Source organism: Ostrea edulis, chromosome 6, assembly GCF_947568905.1.
Source record: "Ostrea edulis chromosome 6, xbOstEdul1.1, whole genome shotgun sequence".
NCBI classification, from domain to species: domain Eukaryota; kingdom Metazoa; phylum Mollusca; class Bivalvia; order Ostreida; family Ostreidae; genus Ostrea; species Ostrea edulis.
Genome location: NC_079169.1, coordinates 83,153,326 through 83,167,859, shown reverse-complemented (window position 1 = coordinate 83,167,859; position 14,534 = coordinate 83,153,326). Strand labels below are relative to the sequence as shown.

General features: G+C 36.0%; 1 protein-coding gene across 4 annotated transcripts in view; it reads left to right on the top strand.

Annotated features, from left to right (window-relative positions):
• Positions 1-14,534, top strand: part of LOC125683912 (low-density lipoprotein receptor-related protein 4-like) — a 100,338-nt gene that overhangs the window by 40,923 nt on the left and 44,881 nt on the right. For all 4 annotated transcript variants that reach the window (XM_056141012.1, XM_056141013.1, XM_056141011.1 and 1 more), the window contains 6 exons: positions 4,084-4,209; positions 4,901-5,158; positions 7,768-7,998; positions 8,791-8,950; positions 12,395-12,612; positions 13,776-13,952. In XM_056141012.1, the coding sequence (XP_055996987.1) occupies positions 4,084-4,209; positions 4,901-5,158; positions 7,768-7,998; positions 8,791-8,950; positions 12,395-12,612; positions 13,776-13,952 (1,170 nt within the window). The remainder of the gene's footprint in view (positions 1-4,083; positions 4,210-4,900; positions 5,159-7,767; positions 7,999-8,790; positions 8,951-12,394; positions 12,613-13,775; positions 13,953-14,534) is intronic.

Below are 14,534 nucleotides of genomic sequence, written 5' to 3'. Positions count from 1 at the left end.
TAAAACAAATAATGAAGCACTTTATGTAACTATAGGTAAATAAATCATTAGTAACTAACATAATCATTTACACTTCAAACATTTCATCACACTTTTACTTCTTAAAGAGGCCGGTGATTTCCATCTGTCACGATTCACGGGTTCGGCGGTCTGTTAAAACAATCTTCATCGTCCAAAGTTGATATAAGAATTTCGTGATTATCATGTCAGTTGACAACAATCTTTAACCAAAATTCAATCTGCCAGAGTTTATATTTCTTATTTTATAATTATCCAAGACAATATTGGGAGAACAAAATAATTTAAGCTCGTAATATCAAGACCTACTACTGCTTTGATCTAGTCACGTGCACCTATTATTTTCATGATGCGATAATAACGGAACAAAACTCAAGTGAAACTAACATTACAGGTACATACAGAATTTAATTATCATTTTCCTTATAATGGTAATTTTCTCACTTCTACTCAGAGTTTAAAAATTCGAAAGCAATAAAGCTCTACAACATCGTAACAAGAATCAATCGTACACAAGTACATTCTACATGCGTGACATTCTAAACATTAAAAACTTACTGCAAATACATGTGCATGAACATACATGTATATTTCACGCCAATCAACAGTATAAAATCCAGAATCTAGAAGTATAATCTACACTCTTTAGATTTGAATAAGCCGATATCAATTTATGAATCAGTACAACTGATATGTGTAGCAGTTAAAAAAATATCATTACGGCATGATGTTTAATTTATTAATACTATTAGGGTATTGATCAAGACTATAAAATAATATGCTACAGATTTATTTACAAAATTCAACACTACACGCAATAAAGATCTTATGTGCGAAAATTGGCAATACAATGTCTCGATTGGCACGTGCTATCTACCGGACTTATCATCACACACCACCTAATTGGAGGGAGGTGTTGACAGGGTACAGGTAATCGCTTCAATTTGACAGTGGCTTGTTTTCTTTATAATTTACGCCTTGCTAAAATTGTCCGACACAGACCTTCCCTAAACAAAATTACCATCCGGATTAACGGTACAATTTTCAATGCATTATAACGTTTTGTAGTAAAAAGTGACCGTCCGGATCCGGAACGCAAATTTCCGGATTAATGATGCAAAATAATGTATAAAAATTCTGATCCCTAGAAAAATCGTCCTGAAGGTGAAGCATCCGGATTAATGGCGTCCGGATTACCGAGGCTCCACTGTATATTGTAAAATTCTTTGAAAAATCTCAAAAGTTGCAAGGTTCCAATATGTCAAATTGCAATGCAAGCAAACTCATTCTATACATGTATTCAATTATGTTCACATCACTCCTGGGGCCTGGACAGATGTGATGTTAGATATTTTGTTCACATCATCACTCCTAGGGCCAGGGCAGATGTGATATTGAATAACTTAGCAGGCCTAGTGTGGAGGCTGAAATAACTTAGCGGGCCTAGTGTGGAGGCTGAAATAAATTTTCTGCTTTATTGATGTAGCTTTGGTGTCCAGGGGTGTATTCTTAAAAGCACTATAAGCTTGATAGAATGGTGGAAAGAGTTTGCAAATTTCATGATATCATTCAGACTCTCATGGCCATCTCTATCATCATTGAAATGTAGCCAGGGGTTTGTATATTTGCATTAACAGACTACGTTCCAGTTTGTGTATGAAAACAATGGCATAGGAAGGCACCATTTTGGTTTCATAGCTAGGCCTCTAATCTATAGGTAGTGTTTACTGTTAGACATGAAGTTGTTGACATGTTCGTGAAGCTGAATGAGTGATTCAATAGAAGGGATTTGGATTACTCTGCCATTCCAAAATTCCTTACATGCCTTGATGTTTTTTGTCATATGGAAAACAGTTATAGCCAAGATTATTTATGAGGGTATGGTTTTGCAGGCCTTGTTTGGGAGGTTTACTGTGTTGTGTCTTTTATAATAAGTGGTTGAATTTAATGAGGTTATGAATTATTCACTATATCTCAGAGAAAATCAAGAATTGTTACAACTAAGAGCTTTCAAATTTATACACATTTACAAATGCTGGCAGCATCAATCTTTGGTCATATGTTAGGTTTCTTGACGGTATATAATTTTTAGGTTTTACTTGGGTGACCTATAGCAATTAGTCAGTGTGTCCGTCATCGTGCGTTGTATGTCTGTTAACAATTGTACATATTTAACTTCTTGATAACTGCCAGTCCAATTCTTTTCATAATTGGTATGAAGCATCTTTGGAACAAGGGTGACAGATATTGAAAAATTCAGGACTCGTGGGACCTTAAGGACAGGGCAAAAACAGAAAAAAAATTGACCAATTTTCAAAATGTTCTTCTCTACATCTGCACATGCATAAGAAAAACTACATGTATATGCATAGTGATGTAGAGTAGGGAGGCCTCTACCAAAATTATAAATTACTTGATCCCAGGGGTAGAGGTTCTGGTTGCACTGGACAGGGCCAAACTTGGCATATAGTGTATGTATGTGTCAAACATTTAGATAACATATTTAAATTTAGTGCTAAAATGAAACTAAATGGATATTTAAAAGTAGCAGGTAGACCTTTACCAAAAATTTCATGATCTCATGGGTAGAGGTTTTGGTATCAGGGTGGGGCCAAAATGATCAGTGCATATCTACAAATAAAGATTGCATCATAGGTACAGTTAAGATCAAGTGGTTTTGTGCTATTTAAGGTGGCTCATTACACCAAAATTTTATTTTAATGACTCATTGAAACACCTCTTTTGAAGTATGATTTCGCCATGGAAAGAGTGATAGAAGGTGCTGCTGTAGACAGTGCTACAAGGTGCTGCTGTAGACAGTGTTACAAGGTGCTGCTGTAGACAGTGCTGCTGTAGACAGTGCTACAAGGTGCTGCTGTAGACAGTGCTACAAGGTGTTGCTGTAGACAGTGCTACAAGGTGCTGCTGTAGACAGTGATACAAGGTGCTGCTGTAGACAGCGCTACAAGGTGCTGCTGTAGACAGCGCTACAAGGTGCTGCTGTAGACAGTGCTGCTGTAGACAGTGCTACAAGGTGCTGCTGTAGACAGTGCTACAAGGTGTTGCTGTAGACAGTGCTACAAGGTGCTGCTGTAGACAGTGCTGCTGTAGACAGTGCTACAAGGTGTTGCTGTAGACAGTGCTACAACGTGTTGCTGTAGACAGTGCTACAAGGTGCTGCTGTAGACAGTGCTGCTGTAGACAGTGCTACAAGGTGCTGCTGTAGACAGTGATACAAGGTGCTTTTGTAGACAGTGCTACAAGGTGATGCTGTAGACAGTGCTACAAGGTGTTGCTGTAGACAGTGCTACAAGGTGCTTTTGTAGACAGTGCTACAAGGTGATGCTGTAGACAGTGCTACAGGGTGCTGCTGTAGACAGTGCTACAAGGTGATGCTGTAGACAGTGTTGCTGTAGACAGTGCTACAAGGTGCTGCTGTAGACAGTGATACAAGGTGCTGCTGTAGACAGTGCTACAAGGTGCTGCTGTAGACAGTGCTACAAGGTGCTGCTGTAGACAGTGCTACAAGTTGTTGCTGTAGACAGTGCTACAAGGTGCTGCTGTAGACAGTGCTGCTGTAGACAGTGCTACAAGGTGCTGCTGTAGACAGTGATACAAGGTGCTTTTGTAGACAGTGCTACAAGGTGATGCTGTAGACAGTGCTACAAAGTGTTGCTGTAGACAGTGCTACAAGGTGCTTTTGTAGACAGTGCTACAAGGTGATGCTGTAGACAGTGCTACAGGGTGCTGCTGTAGACAGTGCTACAAGGTGATGCTGTAGACAGTGTTGCTGTAGACAGTGCTACAAGGTGCTGCTGTAGACAGTGATACAAGGTGCTGCTGTAGACAGTGTTGCTGTAGACAGTGCTACAAGGTGCTGCTGTAGACAGTGCTACAAGTTGTTGCTGTAGACAGTGCTACAAGGTGCTGCTGTAGACAGTGCTGCTGTAGACAGTGCTACAAGGTGCTGCTGTAGACAGTGTTGTTCTAGACAGTGCTACAAAGTGGTGCTTCAGCAGGATTTTGAGAGGATTTTGTTCACTCAATAAAGTGCATTTTATTTAGGGTACACTGAGGTCAATGTCTGTGGTGTCGATCAGTTCCAGTGCTCTAATGGCCGATGTATTGGAAACCAGAAGAAATGCAATGATGAGGATGACTGTGGAGACCAATCAGATGAGAAGAGATGTAGTATGTTAGCTGTATTCTTATCTACAATTACTTCATTTTATGGTCCAAAATTATATGTTACTCCCTGATATAGAGTTAATGGTATAGAGTTTCAGAGATACACTTATCTCATAATTCAATAAATATCTGTAATCAAGATAATATAGACTTTTTTTCATGTTCTTGCTATCACTTAAAGGGGCACGGACATGATTTGGGCTGAAAATTTTCAGATTTTATCATTCCATTTTTAATGTTTAGAATGGAATCAACATTCAGTAACAAGAATAGTAAACAATACTGACAATATATTTGCTAAACATATATAAAAGTATTCTTTTGCATCAACAACTCCTTTTGACAAAATACAAACAGAAATTTTGTAATAAGTGTGGATCCTATGACAAAGGAAAACAATTTTTAAATAAATCATGAGTTTCAACATGAAAAAAGAAAAACTTTGTTATTGATTTTTACATTCATTTCTAATTCAAGGGGAATGGGAATTTACTTTGTTATGTGTGTAAATTTGCTACATTTGTGTTCGTTATAGATGTACATTTTTATATAGACAATTTTTTTTTAATTATTGTACATTCAGATAAGGAGTTTGTCAGGAAAATCGGTTTCACTTCGTTATTACTGTAAATTCACTATATTCATGTTCGCTGTATTCGAGTTTTACTGTATATTATGATCTACCACTTTGTAGACATACTTGGAGAATCCTCCTGTAGCTTTGGAAATGGGGGGTGTGATCACATATGTGAGATTAAGCAGACAGCAGTTCACTGTTCATGTCATCATGGATACCGGTTGCTAGGAGATTGGAAAACATGTCAGGATATTGATGAGTGTCTGTGGGAGGGAACATGTAGTCAGCAGTGTACCAACACTCCGGGGTCATACAACTGTTCCTGTGTCCCAGGATACAAGTTAAAGTCGGACAGCAGGAGCTGCAAGGCTGAGGGTAGGTGCTGGAAGAACATAAGTACTTCACTGAAGTTAAATGCATGTTCATCTTATTCCATTTTGAAATAATTCAAAATGTTAAAATTCTTTTTGAGTAGAGGCTATTTTTTTGTCAGTTTAGGGATGTTCACAAAATCAGGTGACTGTTTAACTATTCAGTTGCAGTTTGTAAACTTATAGACTTAGGCCAAGAAAAAGTAACAGTTTCTCGGGCCAAAAATTTAAAATTTTGATTCAGCAGGCAGATATCTTTTTTTCTTTTTTACTTGGCTGTAGCATGAGTTATCTTTCCTTTTTTAGCTCACCTGAGCTGAGAGCTCAAGTGAGCTTTTCTGATCACCTGTTGGCATCATTGCGAGGGAAAGATATACATTTCATTAATTTTTGTTTTATTGTTGCCAGAAATGAATGTCTTGTAAAATAAATGTATCAATTTAGTAAGGAGTTATCCCAAAAGTAATTAAGAATGGATTTATGCCATTATAAGAATATGAAATATCATATAGAGCTCAAAATGATTAAACAAAACATGCATCATGCTAGTACAATGTTGTAAGAGGTCTTAGACTACTAAGAATTGTCTGTCTATGTCCACATATTGAAAGCATTGAAAAACAATCAATTACATTTACTCATCCTTCGGTGACAGTCTAGAATGATTACAGGAGACTTTTTGTAAAGACTAAAACCAGATCCAGACAATTTGGTTTTTCTTTTGTTACTCTGAATTGATCCTTTCATATGAAAAAGAATTCTAACCTTAAAAGGATTCGACTCAGCAATTTATTTGCAATGTAATGAATGCTACATGAACGCGAACCGTATCAGCTGCGTTCACTTATTACAACCTGAATCAGCTGGAGATGGCACCGGGAACAGATACATTGTGTGATAATGCTATCAAATTTTTATATCAGCTGCATTCACTTATTACAACCTGAATCAGCTGGAGATGGCACCGGGAACAGATACATTGTATGATAATGCTATCAAATTTTTATATCAGCTGCATTCACTTATTACAACCTGAATCAGCTGGAGATGGCACCGGGAACAGATACATTGTATGATAATGCTATCAAATTTTTATAAACCAAAAGCGCCATGAAAAACCATCACGTGGTTCTTCATGCAAACCAAGAACAACCACCTCCAACAATAATAGGAAGATGAGCGATGCAAATACATATTGCAGGACACCCATGATGCATTCTTCATTGTCCATTATAATCATTATGAATGATTATGGAGCAATGCCCAGCAGTCTATAACTCGGATTAAGGAATTTTAATGCTTATTTTGTTTTGAAAAATTTTCACCCTTATTGAGACATCACCACCTCATTTTTTTTAATGAAATGATTAGCATTAAGGATTTTATTTAATGATAAAAATGAATTTTTTGTATTGAATAGCAAGAACTTCAGTGCTTGAGCTGGGCTTCAACTATTTTCGCCAATGGCGAGGTTTTTTTTTTTTCAAACATGGTGAAAATAAGTGCAGAAGAAGCAAAAATTGTGTTTTCTTTTGTTACTTCTTTGTTTAATCATTCAGACTCTGTTAATTCAGTCAGTGCCTGTGACCAATATGCTCACGGTGATGTAGCCTGACAATGCCTGCTATTGATGTGAACATAGCAATTTTCTTTGAAGTTTCATGCACGCTGTTATATATTTGTTTTGTGATATATCTTTCTTTGATGAATGTACAAATGTTATTACAACTTGAATATTTTGTTTTAATTTCAATAAGTTTTTATGCCCCCGAGATCGAAGATCGAGGGGCATATTGTTTTTGTCCTGTATGTCATTCCATAATTCTGTCATTCTGTCTGAAACTTTAACCTTGCTAATAACTTTTAAACAGTAAGTGCTAGAGCTTTGACATTTCAGATGAGTATTCTTTATGACAAGACCTCTCTGTGGGTACCAAAAGATTTGACCCTTGACCTTGGAGTTTGACCTACTTTTTGAAAATTTTTACCTTGCAAATAACTTTTGAAGAGAAAGTGCCAGAGCTTTGATATTTCACATGAGTGTTTCTTGTGACAAGACCTTTCTGTGGGTACTAAACCTTTTGACTATGGCATTTGACCTACTTTTAAAAAATTTGACATTGGTCATAACTTCTAAATGGTAAATATTAGAGCTTTCATCTTGCACATGAGCATTTCTTGTGACAAGATCTTTCTACTGATACCAAGATATTTGTCCTTGTGACCTTGGCCATCTTTGGAATTGGCCATTATCGGGGCATTTGTGTTTCACAAACACACCTTGTTCAATATCAATTCAATGTATTTTAAAAAGTTGTATACTTTCCACACACTTTGTACATGAAATGGTTTCTACACAATTCTCACATGCTTTGTTTACAGTTCTCAAATGCTTTGTACATAAAATTATGTGTTCCTAATACAAAACAAAAGACTTTCCACTTGATACAATACATTTCTTACATGGAATGAAATGTTTCTCCCACAAAACGGACTGCTTCCTACATGGAAAAAATGCTTTTAAAATGATACGAAACTTGCAGGCTTTTTAGGTGTAGTAGTACATTTCCGGGTCTGTATGTAACATTTGAAAGTTTAATGCAATTGTTGCAGGTGGAAGAGCTTACCTGATATATGCCAACAGGGTGGACATTCGGAGAGTACTGACTGACAATGCTGAACATGACTCCATCCTTCAGGGTCTACAAAATGCTATCGCTCTGGATTTCCACCTCAGGGAGGGCTATGTGTACTGGTCTGATGTGGCTCTGGACAAAATTATGAGAGCTTTTCTGAATGGTACAAAGCCAGAAGCTGTTGTGGAATATGGTCTGGAAAGTCCAGGTAAAAATTAAAATCTGTGAAAAATTAGGTTGTTAATCATGATTACAGTACATGACAAATAGGCCTAGTACTGAAGAGTTTCACATGTAAGCCTTGTATGTATCAAAGATTGGAGATTGAAAGATATGCTTGTAGCTCAACTGAGTTGACAGCTCAGTGTACCATGTGTAAAACAACTGGATATTGTGACGATCATGCTCTGTGTAGTTAGTGACTGTAAAACTTTGTTACGTACGAGAAATTTGTCATGTACATGTACATCTATAATACTATTTTAACAAAGAACTACAAAAACTTTAAAAAATATTTTGATAAATGCAAGATAAAGTTCTGTGTTATTGAAATCAAGTCATTTACCTAAAATATGAAGGGCAATGTGTCAAAACAATGCCAAGATGTTGTAAATATGGAATCCAGTTATTCTAAAATTGTCTGACTTTTAATTTCCGGATTTGTCTCAACCATAAATCTCTTGAACTCTCGATCACTTGAAGTTTTATCAAGGTTCCATGAACTTCAAGTTATTTAGAGTCACCTGTAGTTTTACATCTGTTGTAGGGGGTTTAGCATTAGACTAGATCCACAACAAGCTGTTCCGGACTGATTCTGATACAATATATTTATCTCTGTTTGTAGGGGGTTTAGCATTAGACTAGATCCACAACAAGCTGTTCCGGACTGATTCTGATACAACATATTTATCTCTGTTTGTAGGGGGTTTAGCATTAGACTGGATCCACAACAAGCTGTTCCGGACTGATTCTGATACAATATATTTATCTCTGTTTGTAGGGGGTTTAGCATTAGACTGGATCCACAACAAGCTGTTTTGGACTGATTCTGGAATGTCTGTTATTGAAGTAATGGATTTGGGTACTGATAAGTACCGCAAAGTACTTATTTGGGATGACATACGAAAGCCCAGAGCCATTGTTGCTTATCCCAGGCTTGGGTAAGTTAGTAGTATGCAGTAGTAAAATAGTTTGGTTTTAGAAAAGACATCATCACAGTCAAATTCCCAGAAATTAGTTTGATAATTATATCCCCCGAACGAAGTTCTTGGGGGTATATAGGAATCACTCTGTCTGTCCGTCCGTCCGTCCGTCCATCCATCTGTCTGTCTGCAGATTCGTGTCCGGGCCATAACTTCTTTGTTCTTTGACTTGGGCATACCATATTTGGCACACAGGTAGATCACCATGAGACGATGTGTCGAGTACCTTCATGACCTCTATATGACCTTGAACCTTGACCTCAAGGTCAAAATTAAAGGTTTTTTTTTTATAATGGATTCGTGTCCGGGCCATAACTTCTTTGTTCTTTGACATAGGCATACCATATTTGACACATGAGTGTATCACCATGAGACGATGTGTCATGTACCTTCATGACCTCCATATGACCTTGACCTCAAGGTCAAAATTAAAGGTTTTTTCAATGGATTTGTGTCAGGGCCATGACCTCTTTGTTCTTTGACATAGGCATATCATATTTGACACATGAGTGTATCACCATGAAACGATGTGTGGAGTACCTTCATGATCTCTATATGACCTTGAACTTTGACCTCAAGGTCAAAATTGATTATAGGGTATTGACATAGTCATACCATAAGACATGGGTGTATCACCATGAGACAATGTGTCATGTACAATCATGACCTCTTTATGACCTTGACCTTTGATCTCAAGGTCAAAATTATAGGTTTATGCCATGGATTTGTGTTCAGACTATATCTTCCATTTTCTTCTACAAAGGCATACCATATTTTGACACTCAGGAAAGAGGTAATTTATACCTACACTGTATTAACAACACCCTTTGGGAGATTGGGGTAAGCGGGGGGGAGGGGGGGGGGTATTCTTAGTGAGCATTGCTCACAGTACATCTTGTTTGGATCATGGCTCCCAGGGGTAGGATGGAGCCACAATAGGGGGTCAAAGTTTTACATGTGAATATACATGGAAAATCGTTTAAAATCTTCTTCTCAAGAACCACTGGGCCATAATGGTGGAGATTTACCTGAAAGCTTCCTTACATAAAGTAGATTCAAGTTTGTTCAGATCATGTCCTCTGGGGTAGGATGGGGCACAATAGGGGACAAAAGTTTTACATATTATTATCCTTGGTTGAGGATGAAGGGGATTCAAGTTTATTCAAATGAAGGACCATTCCCACTTCAAAGGGGAGATAATGACAAAAATGAAAAATAGGTTGGGGTCATTTAAAAATCTTCTCAAGAACCACTGGGCCAGAAAAGCTTAAATTTACACGAAAACTTCCTGACAAAATGTTTTACATGCTGATATACATGTATAGGGAAAATCTTTGAAAAATTTCTCTCAAGAATCACTGGGCTAGAAAAGTGGAGACTTTGATGAAAGCTTCCTTGACATGGATTATATTGAAGTTTGTTCAAATCATGGTCCCTGGGGATAGGTTGAGGTCATCATAGGGAATCAAAGTTTTGCATGCTGATATATAGGAAAAATCTCTGAAAATCTTCTCAAGAACCACTTGGCCAGAAAGTTAAAATTTACATGAAAGCTTCCTGAGATAAAGTAGATTTATATAAGTTTGATCAAATCATTATTCCCGGAGGTAGGGTGGGGCCACAATAGGGTATCAAGGTTTTCCATATGCTGATATTTCGGAGAAATCGTTCAGAATATTTCTTGAACTATATAAGCTAGGGGTTTCATATTTTGTATATACATTCTTTACAGCAAGACCTTTCATGTGAAGCAATAGTGTGTGTGATCTAGTTGTTCAAATGAAAGGGTCATGCCCTTCTTCAAGTGGAGATGATAGCCAAAAAGTAAAAATGCATTGACGACTTTTAAAAATCTTCTTCTTCAGAACCTGTGGGCAAATTTCAACCAAACTTGGCACAAAGCATCCTTAGATGATTTTTTTTTTGAAATGAAGGGCCATACTCCTCTGCAAGGGCATATGATAATTAATGAATTTTTAGTCAAGTTTAATAATTAAGTTTGATAATTAATGAATTTTTAATCATTACTTTTGAAAAAAAAAATCTGAATCAAGCTGCTTGTACAATGATAGTTTTTCTCAATCTTGTTTATTGCTAGGAACTGCTGCTCAGGTGAAAGATGTGGCTCATGGGCCTCTTGTTTACTTTTCAATACTCCATTTCAATGTTTAGAACTGCCCATGATATTAGGAGACAAGAAAAACATTCTTGACACTTATTTTCCCAGCTGTGTGATATCAAGATAATTTGTTAACAAAAAACTTACACAGTCTACTATTGATAAATATTTTTAAAAGACATAGACTGTTTGTATGCCTTGAGCATATTTTGTTGACATCAGCATCTGGCCATGTACACATGTACGTACTTGTGTGATTGAAGCATATTTGGCAGCAATTTTATAATTCCATTAAATAATTCATCAAAATAAATTGAATGTATATGTTTCTTTTATAATGTATGAAAATATTTCTTCTTTAAGATAGAGACTTTAATTTCTCTTAGAGATAATATAAACACATGTATATCAAATGCACAATGAATTACACTTATAGCCAATTTTTATGGAATGTCCACAGAAATTTCCTATTGTAAACTGGGCTATTTTCGTCCTGTGTTATTTTCGCCTTTCTATACTTGTTAACAGTTTTAAATTCGCCCACACATAGTTTTGTTAAAACAGAGGTATGAGAAAAAACAGTTTCTCATACTCTTAAATTCACTCAGTGACGACAAAGGTGAAAGGGGCGAAAATAAAATGTGGGTGAATATTTCCCTGTGTACAGTATATCAGAGTTTTACTGTAATTACCATGTATATTTTATATACTAGGTTAGTTTAAAAATAGTTTTGTGCTTTGAAATTCCATCTCATTAAGGGTTAACTAATAAATGCTCATTGTGCATATGATAATGGATTCCGCTGTAATATGTTTTACATTGATTTGTACTAGATTTACAGACAAGTTATACATTTTGCTTTTGAACTTAATTGTATAAATTAGAAATGCTGAATTAAAATGCTATCTTCTGTTAGATGATATGCAAGCATCCTCCTGTGGAGCAAATTCAAATTTGATATTAAGTTTTTAAAAAGGTATCGGTCATATATCACATAAATAAGTAATAAGCAAATGGCTTACAGACAAAGGTCACTCAAGGTCATTTTGTAAAGGTCAAGGTCACTTAGGACATATACCTTATATATGAAAAAAGAAACCTTCATTACAACATTTCAACAGTTACAATGCATTAATAATTGTGCGTGTCATTCGTTATATGAAGTAGTCAGATGCAGTTCAGGGAGCATCCATCAGTTTCTGTTGTATGTGGCTGAAGAACAGGTACCATTCAAAGAAAAAATGAGTAGAATGAAATAAATGAATTTGAATATACTTGATAGAATGATATTTTGGACTGACTGGGGAAACTTACCAAAGATTGAGAGGAGTTACATGGATGGAAGTGGACGGTCAGTTATAGCAAATACCTCTCTGTTCTGGCCAAATGGACTGACTCTGGACTACACCACACAGAAGCTGTACTGGGCTGATGCCAAGCACCATGTCATAGAGTGTGCCAACTTAGACGGCTCTTCTAGAAGAACTGTGATAAACTCAGGTTAGAGATTTTAAATGCAGATAAGGGCATAGTAATGACAGATCTATTGTTACAGTAATGGCAGATCTATTGTTACAGTAATGACAGATCTATTGTTACAATGACAGATCTATTGTTACAGTAATGGCAGATCTATTGTTACAGTAATGACAGATCTATTGTTACAGTAATGGCAGATCTATTGTTACAGTAATGACAGATCTATTGTTACAGTAATGACAGATCTATTGTTACAGTAATGGCAGATCTATTGTTAGAGTAATGGCAGATCTATTGTTACAGTAATGACAGATCTATTGTTAGAGTAATGACAGATCTATTGTTACAATGACAGATCTATTGTTACAGTAATGACAGATCTATTGTTACAGTAATGGCAGATCTATTGTTAGAGTAATGACAGATCTATTGTTACAATGACAGATCTATTGTTACAGTAATGGCAGATCTATTGTTACAGTAATGACAGATCTATTGTTACAGTAATGACAGATCTATTGTTACAGTAATGGCAGATCTATTGTTACAGTAATGACAGATCTATTGTTACAATGACAGATCTATTGTTACAGTAATGACAGATCTATTGTTACAGTAATGGCAGATCTGTTGTTACAATGGCAGATCTATTGTTACAGTAATGACAGATCTATTGTTACAGTAATGACAGATCTGTTGTTACAGTAATGACAGATCTATTGTTACAGTAATGGCAGATCTATTGTTACAATGACAGATCTATTGTTACAGTAATGGCAAATCTATTGTTACAGTAATGACAGATCTATTGTTACAGTAATGGCAGATCTATTGTTACAATGGCAGATCTATTGTTACAGTAATGACAGATCTATTGTTACAGATGTTGCAGAGAAGTCACTTTAACGGATTATAATGCTTATTAACTGCTTCATGCTGTATTCTTAGAGGATTTGATTCGGTAAAATAAAGATTTACCGAACTTTTATGATGGGAGTGTTTATTAATCCTTTAATATGATAATAGAAACAAAAATGGTTATTGTACAATTTGTCAATTGATATGCAGGTGCATATGAGTGTACCATTGGAATTCAGAGTGCATCTAAGATATGACACATTGTGAGTGAGGCCCATGGAGATCTAGCTTGAAGTTGTCTTGACTTCCTGTATCTATATTTGTAGGCTTGCCCCACCCCTTTGCACTGACACTATTTGAGGATGAGCTGTATTGGACAGACTGGCACACCAAGAGCATAAACAAAGCTAACAAGTTCACAGGAAATGATGTCGAAATGGTCCGCAACAGACTTCATTTTCCCATGGACATACACAGCTTTCATCCTCAAAGACAACCAGATTGTAGGTTCATGATTCCTCAAAATTCATAGATTTAAGATTTTCTTTTTACAGAAATTGAAAATAAACAGCATTTACAGACATCTTGTGCATGTACAGCATAGTGCGATAAATGAGTCAACTTTCGTGTTTTATGCTATATATTTCATTGAACAATATTTTTTGTTTGAAAATAATTCTGAACTCATTTTTGCTCTGATTGTTGTGAAACCTAAAGTGTGTATTTTAAAACATCTGAACTTAAAATCAGCTGATGGTATTTAAACTTCTGACCAACAATTGGCAGAAATATGATTACATAACACCAACTTTTCGCACTCCATTTCCTTATACCTGTATAATCCATTGTAAGAGTAAAGCGAAAACTTTCAGTGTGATATTCATTCTTACAGTCATGTAACGTGTATGGCTGTTCAAGAAAAAATTAAGACACTGAGACCAGAAACTGCAGATATTTGTGTTAAGTTGTTAATGTGTGTAAAAGTTCCTGAAAATTGGCCCTTTCACTAAATAATTTTATGAAAATAATTCAATTAGAAAAGTAATTGTTTTAAATGAATTATATAGTAAATAAAAAATAGAAGT